Raw genomic sequence first — 22,330 nt, 5'->3', positions numbered from 1 at the left:
ATATATATATATATATATATATATATATATATATATATATATATATATATATATATATATTTTTTTTTTTCTGTTTTAACAGACAACATAATTTGATTTGCACCAGTAATCTTAAATCTTGTATAAGTTATTATGAATAATTGTTAAATAGTTTAACTGAACCGCTGAATTAGCTGGTGTGAATTAAAATGTGAATTTAGTCACATGGACAGTATTCATGGAGTAATGTCAACTCTGTGGGAGACGGCGAAATGACATATGCTTCTAGAAATGTCAGTCTCTAGTCTTGGTGTGGTTCTGTACCTTAACTTGAGGCTGCTGATCCTTAAATCAAAATTAAGCAGAAATCAAACAATCCATACTGGTGCAACATAAACTCAGTGAGAATCAATTAGCACTGCCATCTGCTGGTTAATATTTTGCTCCCCTGTACAGTCATTGTAACTTACAGACACCATTGAAAGAAGAAAACATTGTCTACAGCAGAGGTTGTCAATTTTTATTCAGCCAAGGACTCCTTACAGGATAGAGACCAGGGACCCCCTCATGTATATCCCTTGGAATAATTTGACTATATATATATATATATATATATATATAAAATTTTTTTTTTTTTACAATATTATATTATGTGAAAGAACAACACAAGAAAAATGAAATAGAACACTGTTGGACATGTATTAAATATATTTGCGGATTCTGAGTTATAGATTTGTTAGATCAGAAAGTCATCCATTAACTATTTTAGATTTAAACATTTTAATATTTTTTGTTGAACTATGAAGCTTTTTGTAAAAAAATAAAATAATCATGACTTGAATGAATCTAAAAAATAAAATAAAAAAATCACAGAACCCCTGGCAGAATGCCAAGGAACCCCCCTCCCTCCCTCCCTCCCCACACCACACACACAACAAAAGTGAAAACATATATTTTCTTTTTTATAGGAGCAGAACATAAAAAAAAATCATCAAGCTTCTTCTATTTGAGTTGGGTCACACAGCATCCACTGCCTTGTGCTTACAGCTCAGAATGATCTGTAACACTTTCCAGGCTGAAAATGTACTCCCATGTTAAAAAACAACGATAAATACTACAGACTAACTATCAATTAGTCTGAATTGTTTTGAAAGGTGTAATCCATTAGAAACTAGACATCTTGTGTTTGAAAAAGCAGAAAAGTCTCTCTGCTTTGTTTTCTGTTATATGCTGTCCGTGGTATTGTAGTGTCCTAAGTCTTCTGATACCTCTTTATTCTATTCCCATTGTCTTTTAGGCCTACTAGCATCAACATGGATTGAAATTATCTGCATAGTTCTACTAAGTGTTAATATGTTACAACTGTCAGGACTTCTGTCTGGTGAATAATTTACAAGACCAATGCTTGTCAGTATCTGTTTGCTACTGTTATCATTTACTGTTGAATGACTGATTTAAGTGTTCCAAGTCTTAAGAAGTGTTCTAACCTACACTTACTGACTGAGATGTCTGTAATCAGGGAAAACAGTGGCAACCCTGTATCAAAAATGTCAAGCAGATAAAAGTGTCTCCTCTTCAATCTTAACCATGTTCCCAGGCTCGTTCTCTCTTTTGATCTCAGAAGCTTGAATAATAACTGGAGAGCTGTTTTCACCCATCCCCTCCAGCACTGGGCCTTGCTGGATGCCGGGCTGCACTAACTGACTCCTGGACATTCGCCTCACGTGTTTCATCTCCTCCCATCTCTGTATCCTCCTTCCAATTTCAAACCCCTTGTTCCTTCTCTTCAGAAACCTCTGCCTCCAAGAGTAGTTTGTTTGTGAGGATGCCTGTTGGGCCGTGGAACAGCTGTGGAACTGCACACTCTCCCCTGGTTTAGACATGGGCGGGACTCGATTGCATTGTCTCTGCACGTCCTCCTCCACCGCTTTGAACACCAGGTCGGTGATATCTCGGCGAAGTCTCATTAGCACCATAGGGTCTTTAATCTGACGCATGTCGGCCAACATAACCTCTGCAAACTGGTTTAATATGTTGTGTTTGGATATGTTTGGTGCAGCTATTTGGGCAGGCTGATCAGTAGAACCCTCGTCGTTGTGGCGGTGGGGACAGCTGAGAGACATGACATCTGTAACTTGAGGCGGCGGGTTTGGGAAGTTCAGCGGAGCAGGGTTCAGGCTGGAGGCCGGGTGGGGTTCATCATCCAGATCTTGCCCCGTCACATCAGCATCCAGTGGGCTACCAAATGAGCTTCCCATCTCGTGGTCAATGCTTCCTTCGGTCTCCAACTCCTCGTCATCCTCATCCCGATCATCAAATTTCTCTTCCTCCTGCAAAAAGAGTATACGCAGAAACGTAAAAATGTGCCATAAAAAATCGTCAGGGAAGCACCTGCAGGCTTTTTTTCTGCATTCGTTTTCATATTACCAGATATGAATCGCTCCGTATGCTAACTCAACCACAGCACCCTCCCGTACTGAGTCCGGAGCGATCTGGATCTTCTCTCGACATCAGATACTGCAAGGTGAAAATATGCCTGAGTAAAATATGCGGAATAGTAACTGAACAGCAGTAATATTAGTAATGAAGAAGTAAGGATAAACCATAGTGTATGGTAGGCTACTGTAAACATGGTTCAAAATTAACTTTTTCGTTCACAAGCAAAATGGCTAGTGAACGTTCAAATTTTACTCAATAGTTTACCATTGTTTTTTTGGCCGATGAGTGAAGCAAATCTACCACTATCACTTGCATGTTTTACCCATAGACAGTATTTATATATATATATATATATATATATATATATATATATATATATATATATATATATATATATATATTTTACCAGCATTTGGCTAGTAGATGGTGTTAATGTTGAACCTTGACTCTAAAAGTTATTTAACATCATATTCGCCAATTCCATAAATACAAAACAAAAACTTGAGTAAAGTTTAGCTGGGTTGGTTCATACCTCTGCGAACGTTACCCCTGTTGTGCTTGCGTATTGCTTTTCTATGCAGCACTAGCTACATGAATGCCACATACACTGTATTTCTGTCTCGCCATTCATCTTCCTTACCAGGCTTTCCGATGGACAACGCGAACTCGGTCCATAGCTTGGTCTTCAAATCCTTGTCATAGTAAGAATCGACCGAGGAATTAAAAAGGCAGTCATGTTTGCGCCAGAAATCTATCAGCATGTTGTCCATTGTAGGGCCCCAGTGTGGGCCCCGTATCTGACCTCGAAAGTGTGTCATAGTCTGTGGAGAAAACTTTCGTTATCTATCATAATAAAAGCTATATTTACACCAATAGTCTCTCACCATAACGTCCCAAGATTATCTCTTCTTCTTTAGTTTTGCTTCACGCCGGATGTAAATGTACAGACGCGATTACTGCCACCAACTGATCTGGAGTAATATAGCGATATGTAGGCCTAGAGTTTATTAATATAAATATAATTATTATTTATATTAGTTTTTGACTATTAATATTTACCATTATCATGCTGCTTTTAGCATATGCTAGGCCACAGCCAGGTATTTTTTTTATAATGATGTTATATGAATTAGAAAAATATTTTTATAGTACATACATGATGGATTATTATTCTAACAATAATAACACTGTTTTTTAGTTTCCATTTAAATTATGTTTATAAAGCGGAAATTAATCCCAGCTCCATAATAATAATAATTTAATTGAATTTAATTGAATTTTATCTTCGATCTTCATTTAAGTTTCATTTACAAAAAAAATAAAAAATCACGGTATATTTTCCATGTTGGAAAAACATCTTAATAAAATAAACCACAAAATGTAGATATAATTTTAGCAAACACGAGAACACTCTAAAACCCCAAATTAGGAAGCACATACCTTAATATAGTTCGTACGTATTAATATACAAGATTATACTCATAGAAAGATTGTAAATACTAAATCCTAACGTAAAGCATAGGAAGTGCATTTTAAAATTTTTAATGGAGTGTACCCTTCTAGAGAATTTTTAAGATGTCGATTCGGATTTGATGTGAACTGCTGCTCGTTTTGTGCTGATCAGATTGAAACAACAGAACATCTGTTTTATGAATGTAAATTTGCCTATACCTTCTGGGAGGATTTGCATTACTGGTTATTTCCTAAATTTGAAGATTTGCCTGTATTTACCAAGGAAAATATAATTTTTGGAATGTTTATGAAAAATGAAGCGCACGACTTAGCAGTTAACACATTCATTATTCTTGGGAAATTCTTTATACACAAGAATAGATTTCTGAAAACACTTCCAAACTTTAATGTTTTTCATAAAGAATTGTGTCATTACTTTTTATCTCTGAAGTTATTGAAGAAAAAGAATGCCTTAATCTTATCTACTTTGATAGAGGATGTGAAACTTTCTGAAAACCCCTAGTGTTATCCCCTTTTTTTTTTTTACTTTGTTTGCTTGTTTGTTCATGTGTTCTTTCTTCTCTCTTATGTAAGGTGCTTGTCTGTTGTCTGTGAAGAAATTTCATTTATTGTACCAGGCCAAGTATGGTTGTTACTATTGTTCAATAAAAAAAAAATACATCCTAACGTTAGTTCATGTAAAGCATAGCTAGACAGTAAACTGATGCCTCTCTCGATGATTGACAGCTGCAAAGCCCTGTCTTCGTTCTGCGTTGCTCTCTTGCGCCACACGGCCTCTCTGCACAATTGCTCTGCACACGGCCTCCGCCATCTTGCCTGCCAGTCGCCGAGTGCGGAAGTGGAAACGGCACTGTGCGGGCTCAGGGGTTCCGCCTGTGGACGGCTTGCCATATCCTCCAGCCGACTCCCGACACAGCCTGCTGTCAGTCAAATTTAACCGTTTGTAAACAACAGAGACTCTGGGAGAGATGGCTGGACGATTACCGGCGTGTGTTGTCGACTGCGGAACAGGGTAAGCTATTCAAACCGAACCGCCGTGGAAACAGGGGGCTCGGGTGTCATCGAGAGGCTGAGTACGGTTAGGGACTGTCAGTGTCAGCAGCAGCAGCAGCAACTGGGTGTGTGTCTGTCTCTGTGTATTATGCAGACAGCTAGCTAGCCAGTGAGATAATATGCTAACCAACAGCTAACGGTGACATATAATTACTCTTTCCCAGTTTTATTCCGAGAAAAACCCTCTGGTCATTTGAGCTGCCGTGCATAGTCGGTATATTTGTCATGCTCATTTCCCTGCTTGTTAGCTACTTTCTTCATTAGCATGGATTCATCACTAGGGTAACGTTATGTTTTCTTTCTGTCTAATGGAATGCAATAACCCAGCCAGTGTATGCTGTTGCAAGCCATAAACCTGACTGAGGAAGACTTCCCTCACAGCTGGTTTCATTCATTTGGAGCTGGCAGGCCGTAATGCCAGTATCTTAGTCTAACGTTCTGTATTAATTTGCTAGATTTTCCACATTGATGTGTCTCGTGAAGATATCCGTGCCATTAGCTAAATGCAATTCAGAAATATTTTTGCTCGTTAGTCTGGATTTGAGCAGGCGCAATACTACTTCCTATTCAGCCTACACTTCCTCATTCACGCTTTTTAAGTCCATATATGGTCGTTTCTCGGCATCCCAGCCATGCTTTTTTGATTAACTTCTCTAATTTCTCTTCTTTGCCAGGCTACTGATTATCCTAAAGAAATTGTCTCAATTGTGTTGACCTAATAAGAGTCTGCTTTAGCAGCCAATGTTGTTTTAAGGGGGCAGACAAAATAACACAGGGCTAGATATTCTCTTAGCTCCTCCTGCAGCAGTGTTTGTATGGATTCATGTGTAAACCTCCTTCCTGCTGCTGGAATAAGGTACAATTTCATCTGATTGCTTTTTCTTTTTAAATGGTTTAAATAATGGAAGACATTCTTGAGTCGTCATCATTATATTACTGTAAATACATGAACCGACACAGTCATTATATGTATTCTTTTCTATGAGTAATTGTCACTTTGAAGGAGATAAATGTCTTATGCAGACATGCAGATTATCCCAAAAAACTACTTAGCAAGATAGGTATGCTAAATTACTTTTGGGGGCTAAAAGCGGTTTGCAGCATTGCTTGCATGTTGAGGCTTGAACTCGTTACTACTCACATTGCATACCTCTCCAATCATCCCCCCTCCTTCCCTAAGGCGGCTAACCATACTGCTGCTTCTGATCTGCACTAGGACAGTTTAAGAAAGTGCAGCTGAGAATTAGGTTGGCCAGCGCTAGTTCCTACTCATCAAGCAGATGGCTTCTACTTTCTGGCCAAGCCTTACAGTCATAACACATATGTTCCAGTATCAATGACTACAGGACTTTTTATTTGCAGAAATAGCGTTTGGTCTTTAGGCTGAGTGCAGTTTAGGTTGAGATTTGGTTGATGATTAGTTGTTTTAAATGGAAACTTTGACATAGCTTTGAAGCTAAGCTGGAGAGTAGCAGCTATGGGCAGATGTTGTAAAGTGCTGAGGGAGTTCAACAGCTGTCTTTGAGTCCAACAGTGACAACTCCACTTCCTTTTACATATCAACCTTCTAAGCAGCCTGGCTGCTATTATTTGAATAGACTACCTGACCCTGCAATGAAAGAACCTCATCCACATTTGGGTAAAGTGTCGGTTAGGTTGTCTTTTGTGCAAAACTAGCATTGCACTGTCACATTAAAGCTTGCAAATTATTAAAAAAAAAAAATCTCCGGTGTTGCAGCCTAAGTGTGATGTATGGTTGTGCGGAGGCTCCACACAGAGCTTTTGCTGTAGCCTACGTAAGTGGCCTGAAGTTTATACTTGTGTGTGGGGAGTGTGTGGAAGAGAGAGTGAGAGAGTGACAGCGATAACCTTCGGAGCGAGTCCCGACTCTAGAGGCATAGTGAGAGAAACAAAGTGTCTCCCCTGTGTTTTCTGACCAAGGCCAGAAATCTGTAGCAGGAAAAGTTAACCCTCGTCTTGATTTCATGTTATTTATCGAGAAAGAGAACCAGGAAATGAGTCAGGGGGAAATGCGACGCTACCAAGCCACAGCCGAGCAACGTGACGTGTAGTTAAATTTTTTTCGAGAGGTGCACATCGGGCTACAGCATAGGGTCAGTGTCTCCAGGTATGTACGTATGTAGCCACGGGGTAAATTTAACACAGAAGTATAAATCACGCTTTAGTGCAGTCAGAGGGTTGGGTGGACTAATTCTTAAGCAAATAGTTGAAGTTTCACTACATAAGGCTGCAGTCATTAATGAGCCGTAGTCACCATGGGTATAAATAAATTACAAGTAGACCTACATTAGACGACAGATTATCCTTTAGCAAAAAGTAGATCATTCATTGAGCTGAAGATCCCAATATGTAAGATTCCCAAAAAAAGATACTAACGTATCATAATTTACGAAAAGTGGTTTACTCCAGTAGTTCAGCTGGTTGTTGGGCTCAGCTTCAGCTGTCCTGTGCGAGGATGTCCACTGTGAGACGTGGTGTATTGTAAGCTTGTCCAGGCAGGCTGAGGTAGACAAGCTGGGACTGCTTTGTGGTATGAAGGTGTTCAGAGTGCTGCTTCTACATTCTGTTGCTGTCTGCCCATGTTGTTGTTATTTGCATGAGACTGCTGTTCTTCTCCCTGAATGCCAATCCATGCTTTTTAAAAAAAAAAAAATTTATTTAAAGTGACTTCGTCACTTAAAAGGTGGGTACAAACCGTATGTCAAAGTGGTGATGGCATTTATTTCATGAATGAGCAAAGTAGTAGCAATGACCAAACTCCTACAAACAGGCCTTTATCAAACCCAAAGACATGAGAAGATACTCTAAGTCACTAGAGGGAGAAGTTCCCTATATTACAAGGTAGGACTCTATTAAGGCAGTATGAATTTAGACCTTAGAAATTGACAAATTGAAATACATTAGGCTATTAATTTTAGCAGTACTTCACAAAGTGGACCTGCCAACTATTTCTCCCAGTTTTCTACTGTATTTGAACATACTCTATTGCTGTTCCCATTAGGGGTGTGCAAAAAAATATTCACATTCGAATCGCGATTCAAGCTCTACCAATTCAAAATCGATTCATAGAATTCCAAAAATCAATTCATATTTTTTTATAAAAAAAAACAAACATTATTATTTATTTTTTAAATTGTATGACTACTGCAATCACATGGGAAAAGTAACTACATTTACATACTTTGAATCTTTTTTTTTTTATCGAGAATCATTTTTCAATTGAATATCGATTTTGAATCGAATCTTGAGCCTGAAAATCAATATCGAATCGTGACATTTTGTGAATTGTACACTCCTAGTTCCCATTGTGGGAGGGTGACGTTATTTGACACAAGAAAGCAGGACATAAATCTACATTGTGAAAATCTTTTCAGCTCTCGTAATTTTTCCCTTTTTTTTAGTAGAGTGTAGAAGCAGAAATATGAGATTAAGAAGACTCTTAATCTCATATTTCTGCTTCCTTTCTGTAGTTTTTCTACACGTTTTGTTACCTACATTAAAATGAAATACACCATTTCCTGTGCAACTGTAAGAGTTTTATCCAGGAAAAAGAAACCTTTGATTGGTGTCCAGGACAGGAAATGTAAAAGCTTTCATAAACTTGTTACATGTTGAATCTAAACAGTTGTACAGGAGATTGGTACTATGCAGATGACCAAACCAAAAAGACACAGTTTGGACAGTTGTTAGTTGTTATAACCTACATGGAGGTCATTCTGAGGTCATTTCTTTTAAAGACTGCTGATTCCTGCTTCCATTTATAAAGTTAAATTCAAAGGAGCCACTATTATGACCAGGATGTAGCCTATTATGCCCACAGTGCTTTGGCAGTCGTCAGCAGTGTCCTCTATCAATCCCTTGGGCCCTGTGTGCAGGAAGTATCGGAGTCCTGTCTGGTCCTAACCCAGTCGGTACTACATCTGGTTAGCATGTGCCCCACAAAACACCTTTTGTACAGAGCAGAGACATGGAGAAGGCTGTAAAGTCTTAAGTCTTTGACGCTAAAGCTGAAGGTGTCTTGAATGTTATAAGCATGGAGGTGGAAATGTTGGTAATGTCGTGGCCCAGTCATAATGATTCTTAGAAACATCTTGACATCATTTTTTTTATTCATACAACTTCCCTTATTTGTTAAGGTTTTGCTTGCTTTTTTATTTGCATAGAGAAGTGCAATCTACAATACAGCAGTGTTGAGGTCACAGCTAGTTTATTTAAGGATGGTCAGTTTATGCAGAAGTGTTTTTTTTAACCCCTAGACAAATATGAATAGTCTTCAGTTTCCTAATACTACATGAATGGCTCTTTTTAATGGCCTCCCATTAGCATTAGCTCCAGAACTGCCGCTGCTTTTGGCACCCACCCGCCAAAAGACAGCGATGGCATTGATCAAAACGATAGTATAGGACATGGCAGCCAAAAATAATCTTTACTGAAGTAAACTTTCATGCATAGAAGTGCCTGCCAGCAGAGTAGCAGGTGGTCTGTTTAGAACATGCACCCTCTATAAAATGAAATGTGATGCTTTTCTCTTGCAGTTACACCAAACTGGGATATGCAGGGAACACAGAGCCACAGTTCATCGTTCCATCGTGTGAGTATTTCACCAGGCATTGATATTTACCCCACACCAGCAAAGCAGTCCAGTGATGCTAACAATGACCATGATGCATCTTTGAAAAGAGGAAAATGTTTGTCATATGCTCTAACAAGAAGTTTGATTGAGATTCTCCCTGCAACAGCTGTCATGGTTTTAAAAGGGTCTCTTTCACATCCGATTTTGAAGTTTTAGTTATAAAATGTTATAATTCTGAAAAGAATATCGTTCTTGACCATTTTAACACAATGTACTGAATGCACAACTTTTAAAGGAGAGTTTATCCTCTCTGTTGCTCTTTATTGAGTTCTTTATTTTCTTGCCAGGTATCGCCATCAAAGAGTCAGCCAAGGTTGGGGACCAGGCCCAGCGGAGGATGATGAAGGGGGTTGATGACTTGGATTTCTACATTGGAGATGAAGCAGTAGATAAGCCGTCATATTCCACTAAGGTACATGACCCTGACAGCTCAGCACACCCACAGAAGCCACTGGCAAAATCAGTGTTTGATAGTTTTCTGTTTATTCAAAGAATCAATATATTCATCGTACATGTAATGCATTTAGTGATTTGTAAACAAGGGGCAGATTAAAGGTGCCATTTTGCTGAATATGTTTTTCGTCTACCCAAACAAGGAGGAGAAAGACTTTCTCAGGATCCATTTGTAAACTAATTTACCTTTAAAATATTACATTATAAACATCCGTGCTATATATTTTATGTAGAATGACCAATACCAACCTGTATTTCTCCAACAATATGGGCTTTTAAAGGATGTTGATTAGCATTTATGTGCCCGAAATGACAGTTGTGGTGGAAGTTTTCTTGAAAAGCAGCAGAGTTTAGTAAATATCAATGATCAAAATGAAAACGAATAACCACATTTTGAGAATTAAACCAAAGTTTGGTCTTTGAGTATTTATTTACATTTGCAAATGGAGAAATACAGTTTCACAAGTACTGCAGCACGTCTGAAAAAGTCTTCTAACCTAAAGTCTAAACATCCACACATCATATAGTGAAAACCTCTGTTAAGCCACCCCTCTAAACGTATCTCTTAGCATGGCCATAGTTGAAAAGAGGACATCATTACAGTCACACCATTGTCTCACCTTCCCCTCTGCTCTCTGTTCCTAACATTAGCCTAAACAAAAGTTTATCTCAGGAGACAGAAACCTACGTAGTTCTCACTGTCGTAAACAGTCATCAGCCTTCTCCACTTCTATCTAAGCAAAAGACAACAATGTGAGAAGCTTCAGGCTAGTAAAACTAAATAACTCTACTAGGCTGAAAGTTCACGGTTGCCAACTATTTCACTTGGAGCCTTTTGAATCCACACATGAAGAAGCTAAATCTTGTGGCGTTATAAAACAATCATTAAACAAAATGGTTAAAATAAAATTTGCCACCACACAGTCTGTTGGCATTTCATTTTTTTATTTGTAGGAACTATTAGGTGAGTTGGACTTGCACACAACTATATGGAATAACATTGAGATTGGATGAAGATAAGACTATGAAGATAGGACTTTGTAAAAGATAACTCAAAATTCTATATTCTAATGTTCTATGACTTTAATGGCAATTATTCTGGTTATCTGGGCCTCCAGATTATAAAAGGTGCACACAAATAATACAGCAGCAGCACATACAGTTGTTCAAGTTTCCTCTTTGGTACAGGCAGTAGGCCTCTCACTTGTCATAGCAGGAAAAGCACAGGTAATATCATCGAGGGCTCTGCTCCCTTTAGGTGACCCAGTAAGCCAGTTAGCCTGCATGCACAACACCAGAACTGTGTTCCACTTCTGTACCACATACTAATTCTAAGCTGGTTTTTAGTTTGCAGTGTGTTCACTCTTGAAAAGCAACAAAATAAAGTATACATACGTCTGTGTACAAATTTACACTATTTTCCTACATGCAACAGACACAGGAAAAGAGGGAGCGAAGCACATCAGGAACAAGACTAGGTCAAAACCAAGTATATCTCTGGACCATGTAGGGTCAGTATGCTTAGCTGTAGCCAAATTGTTAAAGTCCTAATGTGAATATAGATATTAAATGTTCATCTGTAATAGTTCTGACCATGTACACCATCTGTCACGCATTGACAAATGCATCGCAAAAGACGGGCCAAGGGATGGGTACCAAAACCCGGTATTAAACGGGCCCGTGGCTAAAACTGCAGTATTTATCATCACGCTACAGTATCTCCCCTGCTCTGGGCTGAGCTCCTCCACATACATGCTAACGTTGCTAAAGTTTCAGTTTTATTGATGGTGCATTTATTGTGTCGTGTTCTGTTTGTATAAACGGTTAGGTATGTTGATTTTCTTGTATATTAAAAGCAAGAACAGCATGCTATAAGATTAGTATATAGTACATACTATATACAGTCAGTATGTAGCATGGCTTTGGGACACAGTTTAGGGCCCTGGAACACCTAAAATGAATGCAGCCATAATATAAGATAAAGTATGACTGTTATTGGTGACACCTGGGAAGGAGCTTCAAACTCTGAAACTAGTGCCATTCTCGAGGAAGCATTATTGAATAAGCTCGGGACATCGTTCACTGAACTACCTCCATCTCCATGTGTTGTGGAGCATGGCAATAAACTGCACCTGCTGACACTGACATACCAACTGCATGATGTCATTAGACAACTTACATGCTGTGCATTTTAGTCGTTTTGTTGTTGCAGGGTTAACCTGCAAACAGAGAGGAAACTGTCCTATGTTGATGGACCTGTTGTCAGATTTCATTATGAAAGTACTGTTATGTCACCAGAAATGAATAATTAAAGTCAGCATGGTAGCTTCCAATAAGAGCTGCGGCTCATATAGAGCATCTACACGTGCAACATTTTTTGCAGTTATATAAGCATGAACAAACCTATATGTTGGACTGCAGTGCAGATATTCAGATTCAGGGGTTTAGAAGTCAACTGTGTAGTGATCTCACAAAAACATAGGGGGCTAGAGAAAGTTTACAATATTACATTTTTTTTTCAGTTTACAGCAACAAGCACTGTTTCATTTAATAGTATGTGTGTGTGCTTTACATCCTATGCCTTTACTTATGCCTTCATAACTCAATGCAGTGTTCTAACTAGCTGAAGCTTTGTGCCAACAGTGGCCAATCCGTCATGGGATTGTGGAGGACTGGGACCTAATGGAGCGCTTCATGGAGCAGATCATCTTCAAGTACCTGAGAGCTGAGCCTGAGGACCACTACTTCCTCCTGGTAAGAGGCTTAAAAAAATCCAAAATGGATTCCTGCTCTTAATGGACATTTTCAAAAATCTCCCTTCTTCTCTCAGTGTGAAATTAACATTTCGGCTCATGGGCCAAGGGCCAGTAAACTACAACATGTTGGCACAAATAACTGTTATTTGCAGCCCAAATTATTAGATTTAGATTTTTATCTGTGGTGGGCTCACGTAAGCTCCTTACTTAATGTTACGCTGGTACACTAGTTACATCCTCATACATAACGGTGAATCAAAACCTGCTTTTAACCACACTTTGTTACAGAATAACTGTACTGTGGCTGTGTGTGTGCTATATATTCTCCGTCTGCAGACAGAGCCTCCTCTGAACACACCAGAAAACCGAGAGTACACAGCCGAGATCATGTTCGAATCCTTCAATGTACCAGGGCTGTACATCGCTGTGCAGGTGAGATATGCTGGGTCATCTAGTTTGGGTATAATACACTTTATACCTTCAGATATATCTCTTCTGATTTATAAATCTGTTATCCTAATAAGAACTCAAGAGTCCGTTTTTAAATTCATAATTTGATCACATTTTAGTCATGTGTACTGCTTCCTAATGTGACCATGACAGTGTTATGATAGTAGTACACGGGAATTTGTTACAGCATGCTTGTAGCCTGTGTACATGTGAACATACAGTTAGGATATTATCAGTGTGACATTTCTCTGTACGTATGTGTGTGCCAGGCTGTGCTTGCTCTGGCAGCCTCCTGGACGTCCAGACAGGTGGGAGAGAGGACGCTGACAGGAACGGTCATCGACAGTGGAGACGGTGTCACCCACGTCATCCCTGTGGTGAGTTTCCAGATCGAGAGAGTAAGGCTGGGACGATTCGTCTACGTAGTCGACGTAATCGATTAAGTAAATGTGTCGACACAAATAATTTGCGTCGATGCATCATGCGTAGAAATCTAAAAATAACATGGCTGCCTCCAGCAACAGCGGTAGTATGGATTCCTCGCAAGTTTGACAACACGTTGAGAAAAACACTTCTTCTAAAGTGTGGCAGTATTTTACTCTTAAAGGGATGGTTCAGAATTTTGGACATAGAACCTCATTTCCAAGTTATCCAATCTGTTATTTATCAGTGGAGACCGTTTTCAAAACTTTTCATCCAGTCCTTCCAGTTGCAGAGTTCGCTGGTGCTAGGCTAGCGCAAGTCAACAGTAACTGCTAGCCTGCTACTAAAAACAGTCTTACCGGCAATTTCCACTGGATGCGGAACGTCTGCAGAACGTCGACAGAGTCATTAGGTTTCCATTAAAGTCAGTGTGTGTATTTCCACAGACTGCGGAACGTCTGTGTCCCAGTTCCGTCAGTCCGCAGCCCTCCGGAGCAGATACGCAGAGCTTCTATTTTTGACGGACGATGGAGAGCTCCGCAGCAATTCAGCACACGGCAGATGCGGGACAGGAAGTCGAGCACAGAAACAAAATAAATATCCCGTTGATTTTCAAAATAAAATACACTGTGCTCACGGTGGATCATATTTCCCTGCACTACACCTTGAAAACACAGCACAGAGCTGTTTCCCCTCTACTCCTCTGGATGGAAACTAACTGTTGTTGGTTTTGTGGTTATATTCTACGTGAATTCGCGATGCAACAAATCCGGACCTGGTGAGTATTGACGGACGGCGGAGCACGCAGCCGGCACGCAGCGGAGCCGGTCCGCAGCCGTTACGCATCTAGTGGAAATCCCCGGTTACCCACTCCACAGTACACCCGAGGCAAATAAATTATAACGCCAGACTATCGATGTAAATGTCTGTTGATAGAATAATATTAGAAATAAAACTACCCTTGCATCTGATCGCATTAGATTTTGAGGGACTAGTTTCTCAGTAGCAGCGGCGGAATTTTACTTTGCTCCGGTTAGTAGTACTGGGCCGAAAAGTAAACCGAGAAGCGCACTCCAGTCGGGACACCGAGTAGTAGCCTAGTATAGTGGTATTGAAGTTTTGGATTGGAAACTAAGGATTAGGCAACATGGTGATTCAGTTTGCATTTAGAAATTGTAAAAATAAACGCAACAGATGGGCACCACAAAGTTTCCCCAAATTTCCATTGCGAGATCCAGAAAGGAACCAACTGTGGCTTCTTGCTGCTGGCTTGAAAATCAAGAAGCCGGCCGAGACTCTACTCAAGTGGCGAATGTGTAGGGATCATTTTAGACCAGACGACTTTGAAAAACCCTGCAATCTAAAAGACCACAAGACAACGAATGCGGTTCCATCCGTCTTTCCAGATGCACCAACGGCTACTGATGAACAGGTAATAACTTTTGGTAGGCTACTCTAGCTAATAAAGCTAGCCCCTTTCATAACGTTAGCCTACCTGCTACTGATAGATTGAGACTGACAATGTTAGTGGAGACAACGTTACAGTTAAATGCATTGTGGAGAGTGACAACGCAGTGTTTCCTTTAGGATTTTTTTTAGCAGTGGGGGCAGGTCCGAACCCCCCCCCCCTCCCCTCCCCCCCGCCCCCATATGAAACGGAACTGACACTTTGCTGCAACACAAACAAATATATTTATTCATCTCTATTCACACACACACACACACACACACACACACACACACACACACACACACACACACACACACACACACACTGAGGCATATTTTCAGTTGTGATTGAACTGTATTTTTTGAGTGACGAGGCCAACTTTGATCTTAACATATAGGCTAAGCATTCTGTAGCAAATAACAATAAACCCACTATAAATTACATTATCTTAATGCAGTGTAACTACTTCAGCATGTAAATAATGCACCTAAAATACAAACGTTCTGCGACATGCACTCTTAACAATGCAGCCCTATTTCTGATACCGTGGGGGGCAGAAATGTTGCTGTGGGGGGCCACCACAGTCAAATCAACATAGAGGAAACACTGCAACGTTAGCTAATGGTATAGCTACACTCTTGGTAGATACCTGGCTGGGCTAACCGCTAGCCTAGGTAATATCACTCTGCTGCTGCTCTAGCCTATGCTATAGGGAACAAAGTATAACTATTGCAATGCGATAGTAGTAGTAGTAGGAGGAGGAGGAGGAGGAGGAGGAGGTAGTTTTATTTAAAACATTATTGTATCAACAGACATTTACATTGATAGTCTGGCGTTATAATTTATTTGCTTCGGGTGTACTGTGGAGTGGGTAAGACTGTTTTTAATGGCAGGCTAGCAGTTACTGTTGACTTGCGCTAGCTTAGCAACAGCGAACTCTGCAACTGGATGAAAAGTGTTAAACGGTCTCCACTGATAAATAACACACAAAAAAATTCTGAACCACCCCTTAATGCCAACAACAACGTGGTAGTCTGTAGACTTTGTAAAATGCATCCCTGAGTCAGGATAACGGCAGCAAAACACCGTAATTTCTGCTCACATTTTTGTCCCTTTCCCTCCCAAGTAGAGATTAGATTCTCTTCCTGAGCCCGAACTTGACCCACGGGCCGATATGTCCCGCCACTATCCTCTGGCTGGGCCGGGCCGGACCCTTGATCGAGCATTTGTGTTTTTTTAATCATTACTTTATTAGCCTAATTGGGTGGGGAGCAAGCTATGCCTCTCCAGCTTCTCCCGTAGCTCTGGGTAAATGTCCTGCACTGACTTGAGTGTGAGGTAAACTGTGCTAAAATCGTGTCTCCCCCATCTGTAGCACTGTCTTCGATAATTGCGCAACCAAGCCAGATTGTTTCAGATATCTCACGAGTCCTTTATAACGTCAGTTATAACGGCCCAGGTATTAAAAAATTGTCAGGTTTAAATTGGGCTTGGGCTCATAATTCCAGTTAATGTGCCGGGCCGGGCTCGGACACAACGTGCATGGGCAGGGTAGGGTTGGGCTTGATTTTTTTTTTTTTTGGGCCCGAGCTTTAAGCTTTATTCCCAAGCATGTGCGATTATTAACATAGTGACACAGAATGTGTTCCCAGTAGTAGCCCAACGGTACGTTAGTCCGTTGATTCGTTTTAATGCCCCGCTATGACTTAACATTAAGCATCATCAAACGCTGTCAGTCGGCAGTGTTATATTTTTGGGTTTACCATTTTCATGAATGATCCAATCGATTACAGACTGTTATATTTAGACACTCTGCAACTTGCCTTATGTTGGATTTATTTGATACATCTGATTTCATGTTGCTAAAACTGCCCTTTTTTACTGTAAGATTAAAGGGAGAAGAGCTTGGATGTTAAACAAGAGCTTATTTATTATTTTACCTACTACTGTTAAAAAAAAAAGCGAATACAGGCTATTCTTTTTGCACTTGCTCTGTTTACTTTAAGTTTTTATTTTTTTATTCCTCCTGAAAGTGACTTTATTTTGTTGTTGGATTGATAGTCTACATCTGGCTTCAGGTTGCACCAACAGTGCAGTGTTAAACAATTTTAATAAATAGAGATTTGAACCTTATTGAAATTAGTTTTCAAATAATTGCTAATTGAAAAATCAATCGCTAGATTAATCGAAAAGTAATCGTTAGATTAATCGGAAAATTAATCGTTAGATTAATCGAAAAATTTATCATTAGATTAATCGAAAAATGTTATCGTTAGATTAATCGAAAAATGTATTGTTAGATTAGGATGACTAATCGAAAAAATAATCTCTAGATTAATCGTTTAAAAATAATCGTTTGGGGAAGCCCTACAGAGAGACATGCTCTCCAGAAGACACGGTTCGACCGGCCGCGGCCGGGTTCGGTATATATTTAGAAATGATGTTCGGGTCGGGCTCAGTCACATAAGCGCGATAAGACATTGAACATTTTAAATTTAAAAAAGCTTATTATGTAGGTGCGCACCTGTGTTAATGTGCGCTTGTTGCCCTGTGTGCGCTGATGCGCTTATCTGTTGACATTTCCAAATGCCATGTCATTAGTATGAGGAAAAAAAATTAGATTTTAATTGTGTCGAGCACAGACATAAATATCTTAATGCCTGTAGAGCTTGGGCCGGGTTCAGTTACTGCTCTGTCTGACGCAGGCCGGGCTCGGACAGAAAAATGCGGCCCGATCCGCCCTCTAATTTCCATCTGTCTACTGCTCAATAACAGGATAGTGTTGATGTTTCAAAGTAGACCACAGTGTTGAGGCTGGAATGAATTACTCAGTTTTAGGAAATGTGCTTGCAGAATACATTTAAAGGTTGGCTGACTGAGTCAGCATGTCTGTAGCCACTGCTGAACATGCTTTAGCCTGGGTAAACCCTGACGAACTTCCGGCAAATTTGAGATTTGCTCTGCAAGTCAGTCTGGCGAAGAGCCCATTCAAACCCATTTCCAATGTCCCCAAAATTGAGCCACCAATCACAACTGCTGAGGCGGGCTTTACACCAATCACAACCATTAAGGGGGGCTTTACGCGACGACGATAGCGCAGCGACAGCGAGCAGCATTTTCTTTACATTTAACATGACGGCTAGCGAAGCACAGCGTCACCCGAATCGTTGGTCTGATTGGTTGAAGGACTATCCAATGCGCCCAGAGGCATTTGAGCGGCGTCCGTTGGTGACGCCCCTTTGGAAATGAACTGTCAATGAACCTTTCCCAGACCCACTCTCAGTTACAACTGAGAAGGGTCTGGTGTCAACCAGGCTAGAACATGCTCAAAGAAAGGAGCCAAACACAACAGCATGGAGATATGGAGAAGTCCTCACAGTACGTCGATCTGATTGAGAATATCAAGCTATAACTGTAGACTTGATACTTGTATGACATAACCTCTGTTTCTTTCTCTTCCTGTCTGTTTCTCTATTTATTCTTCTGCCTCTCTCAGGCTGAAGGTTATGTCATTGGCAGCTGTATAAAGCACATTCCTATCGCAGGGCGAGACATCACCTACTTCACACAGCAGCTTCTGAGGGAGAGGGAGGTGGGCATCCCACCAGAGCAGTCCCTGGAGACGGCCAAGGCAGTCAAGGTTGGTCTTCAGTTCAATTCTACAATTCCCATCAACCACTTCCTCTGCCAAGAAGGTGCTGACTGGAGTCACATAAGGAATTCCATGTATCATCAGTGGGATACAACACATAGACCTCTGGTTTCACGGCAGTTAGACTGGTGGTCAGTGCAGAGGCATTGTTTGTTCCCTCGGGCACACAGCGCGCTGCTGGCCATGACTACAGTGATGTTTGGAAATTTCTGCTTACATTGTGGTGTGACAGACAACTGGCAAATTAATCTTTTCTCTGTTATCTTGAGAGCCTCTGGACAAGATGCACAGACTGACATTCCCTATGATATTATGCTGATACCATATGAGAAGAATATCCTCATCATCAGTGTTTCCTTTTCAGCTCAGTGTGAGAGGCTTTACTGCATTATGCTGTCATTTACAGTCCGCTTACTTGTTTCTCTCTCTACCAATATTAGCTGCTCTGTTTCAACAATGTAAGGCTGAAAAAAACATGCATGCAGGCTGAAATTCACTGGGGCTTTCTGTCGGGATTAAGCTATAAGCAGGGAAAGCTCTTATTTTTCAGATTATTTATATTATAACACTGAATGCAGCACAAATGTCCTCCCTAGCTGAAAAAATTATTTGTGTATCAGTCCTGTGATTCGGATCCGCTCCAAAATGTAATGGTTTCTTCCTTGGACCAGGCGACACTCTTCCACCAAGTTTCATTTTTTCTGTAATCGTACTGACAGATAAACAAACAAACCCAGCCAAAAACATAATCTCCTTGTCAGAGGTAACAAGTCTAAAGTCTTGCTCTTCAGGGAGACCATTAAACCTGCTATGGAGCTAGAACAGTGACCATAACCTGTGGTATTGAAAATAAAAATTGGCATTGAAACAACAAATATTGGGACTGAAAAATGTTGAACTGAAATATAAAACATAAACATCAAAAAGTAATAATCTCACAATCCTATTATTTTATTTCACTTTGACATTTGTTTGCATTATGATAGGTTTTTCAATGTCAATCTAAATTTTTTCTTGATGTCTGTGTTTTTTCAATGACAGTTGTTTTTTTTACGCTGTTGGGATTTTTACATTGTCACTGGTTTTCAGTTTCAACTTTCTGTCACTGTTTTGGCGTAGGGAGGAGGGGCCTGAGGGGAGGGAGAAAGAGGGCGTGATTTACAGGTAATTTGCATAGGCTACTGGGAGAGACCGCAGCTCCACAGGCATCCTCACAGATGTGTTAAAACCGCATATGTGCAATGGCTTCCACAAGTTCACCTGGAACCTCCAAATCTCAAGTAAGTCTGTTTATCTCTGCCATTTTTTTCACATAGAAGCAGGCTGGTTTACTGTTAACTTTTAATGTAGGCTTAAGCTGTGCTGTTTTGGCAGAGGTTAGCACTGTTCTCTTAGCACACGTCAGCTAACTTGTGGCTAATTGTAGCTAAATCTCCCGCCGGGGATGTCAATCTATCTTCTATAATCTAGTATTTATAATAACAGTAATTCCTGTCCAAGGCCAGTGTTATTGCTGGTGCACAAGGCTTGACTTGCTTGCATCTCTCATTAGGTCTCATTAGTCATGGATGTATTAAGAGAACAAGCTCCGCTCTCTCTACCTTACCGTAACTCTCCTCCAATCACAAGTATAGCTGCTGACTGACAGGTTTCTAGACAAATCACACACTCACTAACAGACAGAATGTGTTCACTGACCTCTCCTAAAACTGGGAAAACACATTTACTGACAAACTGCCTTAGCTGAACATAACAGTTAACAATATCCTGTAAACCAGTCCAGTACAATATTTTTTAACTGATAGTGTTAATCATTCAAAAGTATTATCAGTTAAAGGTTTACTTGGACATAAATGTATAAACTTGCCGGTAAACAAAAACAAGTATTTCTGTGGTATTTCTGGATTAAAGGCATAACTTTTACATTTCTCATCTGATTTCAATAAGTTGTGTATAATTACAGGCACCTTCGACTGGGAGGCAATTTATGGAGAGACTGCTGAGAAGGCTTCAGGAAGTTCTGCAACGTCAGCCTTTGGATTTTGACTATTTACACTTTTACACTGTGTTTTACACTTACACGGTTTTAAGTCATGAAATGGGACTTGTACCCTTTTGCATAGGCCAGTAGACATTACCCCTCATATGCATTATCATTGCATTTACTGTAATTTGTGATGCAATTGATGCAAAAAAATTGTTATGAGTCCAATTCTTACTTGAATATATTTATTTGTTATTCACTGAAAAAGTACAGCTTTAACTGTTTTGCTGGAGTCCATACTGTAAATGCATGTCATTTCAAAAACTGTTTAGGATTAAAATCATGCAGCCTCAGAGGGCACTGGATGGGTGGTAAAGTTACTCCACTGGCAGACTCTTCTGTCACTCTGTTATGGTTCCAGTCCAAGAAAAATCTTGTATATCCTGTAATTGACAAGTAATGTTAAAAGCCTGCAGTTGCTTTTAGAATACTTCACAAAACAATTACACTTTTTCTTTGTAAATTAAATGCACACTTTTCATTCATCTTTTATGCACATATGGCCATAATAAATATCCAAAACAAAATTTAAAAAAGGTTTAATTGAACATTTTGAAGCTGCACAGGTCCTGGAGAAGTCTGGGAAAGTGTCAAGGTCTCTCTGGAGGCATGGTACAAATATATAGTGGGTACAAAATAAATGCAGACTGTTGGACTGTAAACCCCCAAGTGGGCTAGCTGATGTGGTATTAGCTGGCGTTAGCACTTATTCAGCTAACCTCTGCCAAAATAGCTTAGGCCTACATTAAAAGTTAACACTAAACCAGCCTGCTTCTATGTGAAAAAAAATGGCAGAGATAAACAGACTTACTTGAGATTTGGAGGTTCCAGGTGAACTTGTGGAAGCCATTGCACATATGTGTAATAATATGAGGATGCCTGTGGACTCTCACCAGTATGCAAATTACCTGTAAACCACGCCCTCTTGGTCCCTCCCCTCAGGCCCCTCCTCCCTACGCCAAAACAGTGACAGAAAGTTGAAACTGAAAACCAGTGACAATGTAAAAATCCTGACACTGTCACTGAAAAAACACAGACATCAAGAAAAAATGTAGATTGACATTGCACATCATAATGCAAACAAATGTAAAAGTGTTTATTACTTTTTGATGTTGTTTTGATTGTTTTATGTTTCAGTTCAACATTTGTCCGTGCCAATATTTGTTGTTTCAATGCCAATTTTTATTTTCAATACTACAGGTTACTGTCACTGTTCTAGCTCCATAACCTGGCTGTTTCTATAGCTGACCGGACCTTAACACACAGTCACACAGTCACACAGTCAGAGAAACTCTGCTTCACATACTGTATGCTCTACACTTTCTACTGTCTTGATGAAAAATATTTAGCAAAATCCTGAACACATTTTATGTTTTAAGATTGTTGTTTTTTGCACACAGAATTTAAATTAATTAAATAAGACACCTAATGAAAATACCAATTGTATTGCATAGAAGACACATTTTCTTAGAGATCGCAGTGGGGGACTGAGATTTTACAGCTC

The 22,330-nt window shown here is 39.9% G+C and overlaps 2 protein-coding genes across 3 annotated transcripts in view; one reads left to right on the top strand and one right to left on the bottom strand.

Moving 5' to 3' along the window:
- Nucleotides 1–904: 904 nt before the first annotated feature.
- On the bottom strand, nucleotides 905–2,428 carry LOC120570409. The gene is made up of 2 exons (XM_039818737.1): nucleotides 2,407–2,428; nucleotides 905–2,309 (listed from the first exon to the last, which is right to left on the bottom strand). The coding sequence occupies exon 2, from the start codon at nucleotides 2,235–2,237 to the stop codon at nucleotides 1,530–1,532; it is 708 nt and encodes a 235-aa protein (XP_039674671.1). The 5' UTR covers nucleotides 2,238–2,309; nucleotides 2,407–2,428; the 3' UTR covers nucleotides 905–1,529.
- Nucleotides 2,429–4,689: 2,261 nt separating this feature from the next.
- The window catches only part of LOC120570408 (actin-related protein 3-like), an 82,406-nt gene continuing 64,765 nt past the window's right edge, over nucleotides 4,690–22,330 (top strand). Inside the window, exons 1-7 of one of the 2 annotated variants that reach the window (XM_039818734.1) lie at nucleotides 4,690–4,903; nucleotides 9,501–9,556; nucleotides 9,886–10,010; nucleotides 12,695–12,805; nucleotides 13,144–13,239; nucleotides 13,527–13,634; nucleotides 18,627–18,770. In XM_039818734.1, coding sequence (XP_039674668.1) covers nucleotides 4,860–4,903; nucleotides 9,501–9,556; nucleotides 9,886–10,010; nucleotides 12,695–12,805; nucleotides 13,144–13,239; nucleotides 13,527–13,634; nucleotides 18,627–18,770 — 684 coding nt within the window. In that variant the 5' untranslated portion in view covers nucleotides 4,690–4,859. The remainder of the gene's footprint in view (nucleotides 4,904–9,500; nucleotides 9,557–9,885; nucleotides 10,011–12,694; nucleotides 12,806–13,143; nucleotides 13,240–13,526; nucleotides 13,635–18,626; nucleotides 18,771–22,330) is intronic. The other variant, XM_039818735.1, reaches the window with a different exon arrangement.

The sequence above is a fragment of the Perca fluviatilis genome, chromosome 12, assembly GCF_010015445.1.
Source record: "Perca fluviatilis chromosome 12, GENO_Pfluv_1.0, whole genome shotgun sequence".
NCBI classification, from domain to species: Eukaryota; Metazoa; Chordata; class Actinopteri; order Perciformes; family Percidae; genus Perca; species Perca fluviatilis.
The sequence above is the reverse complement of the archived record's forward strand: the minus strand, read 5'-3'. Positions and strand labels throughout refer to the sequence as shown.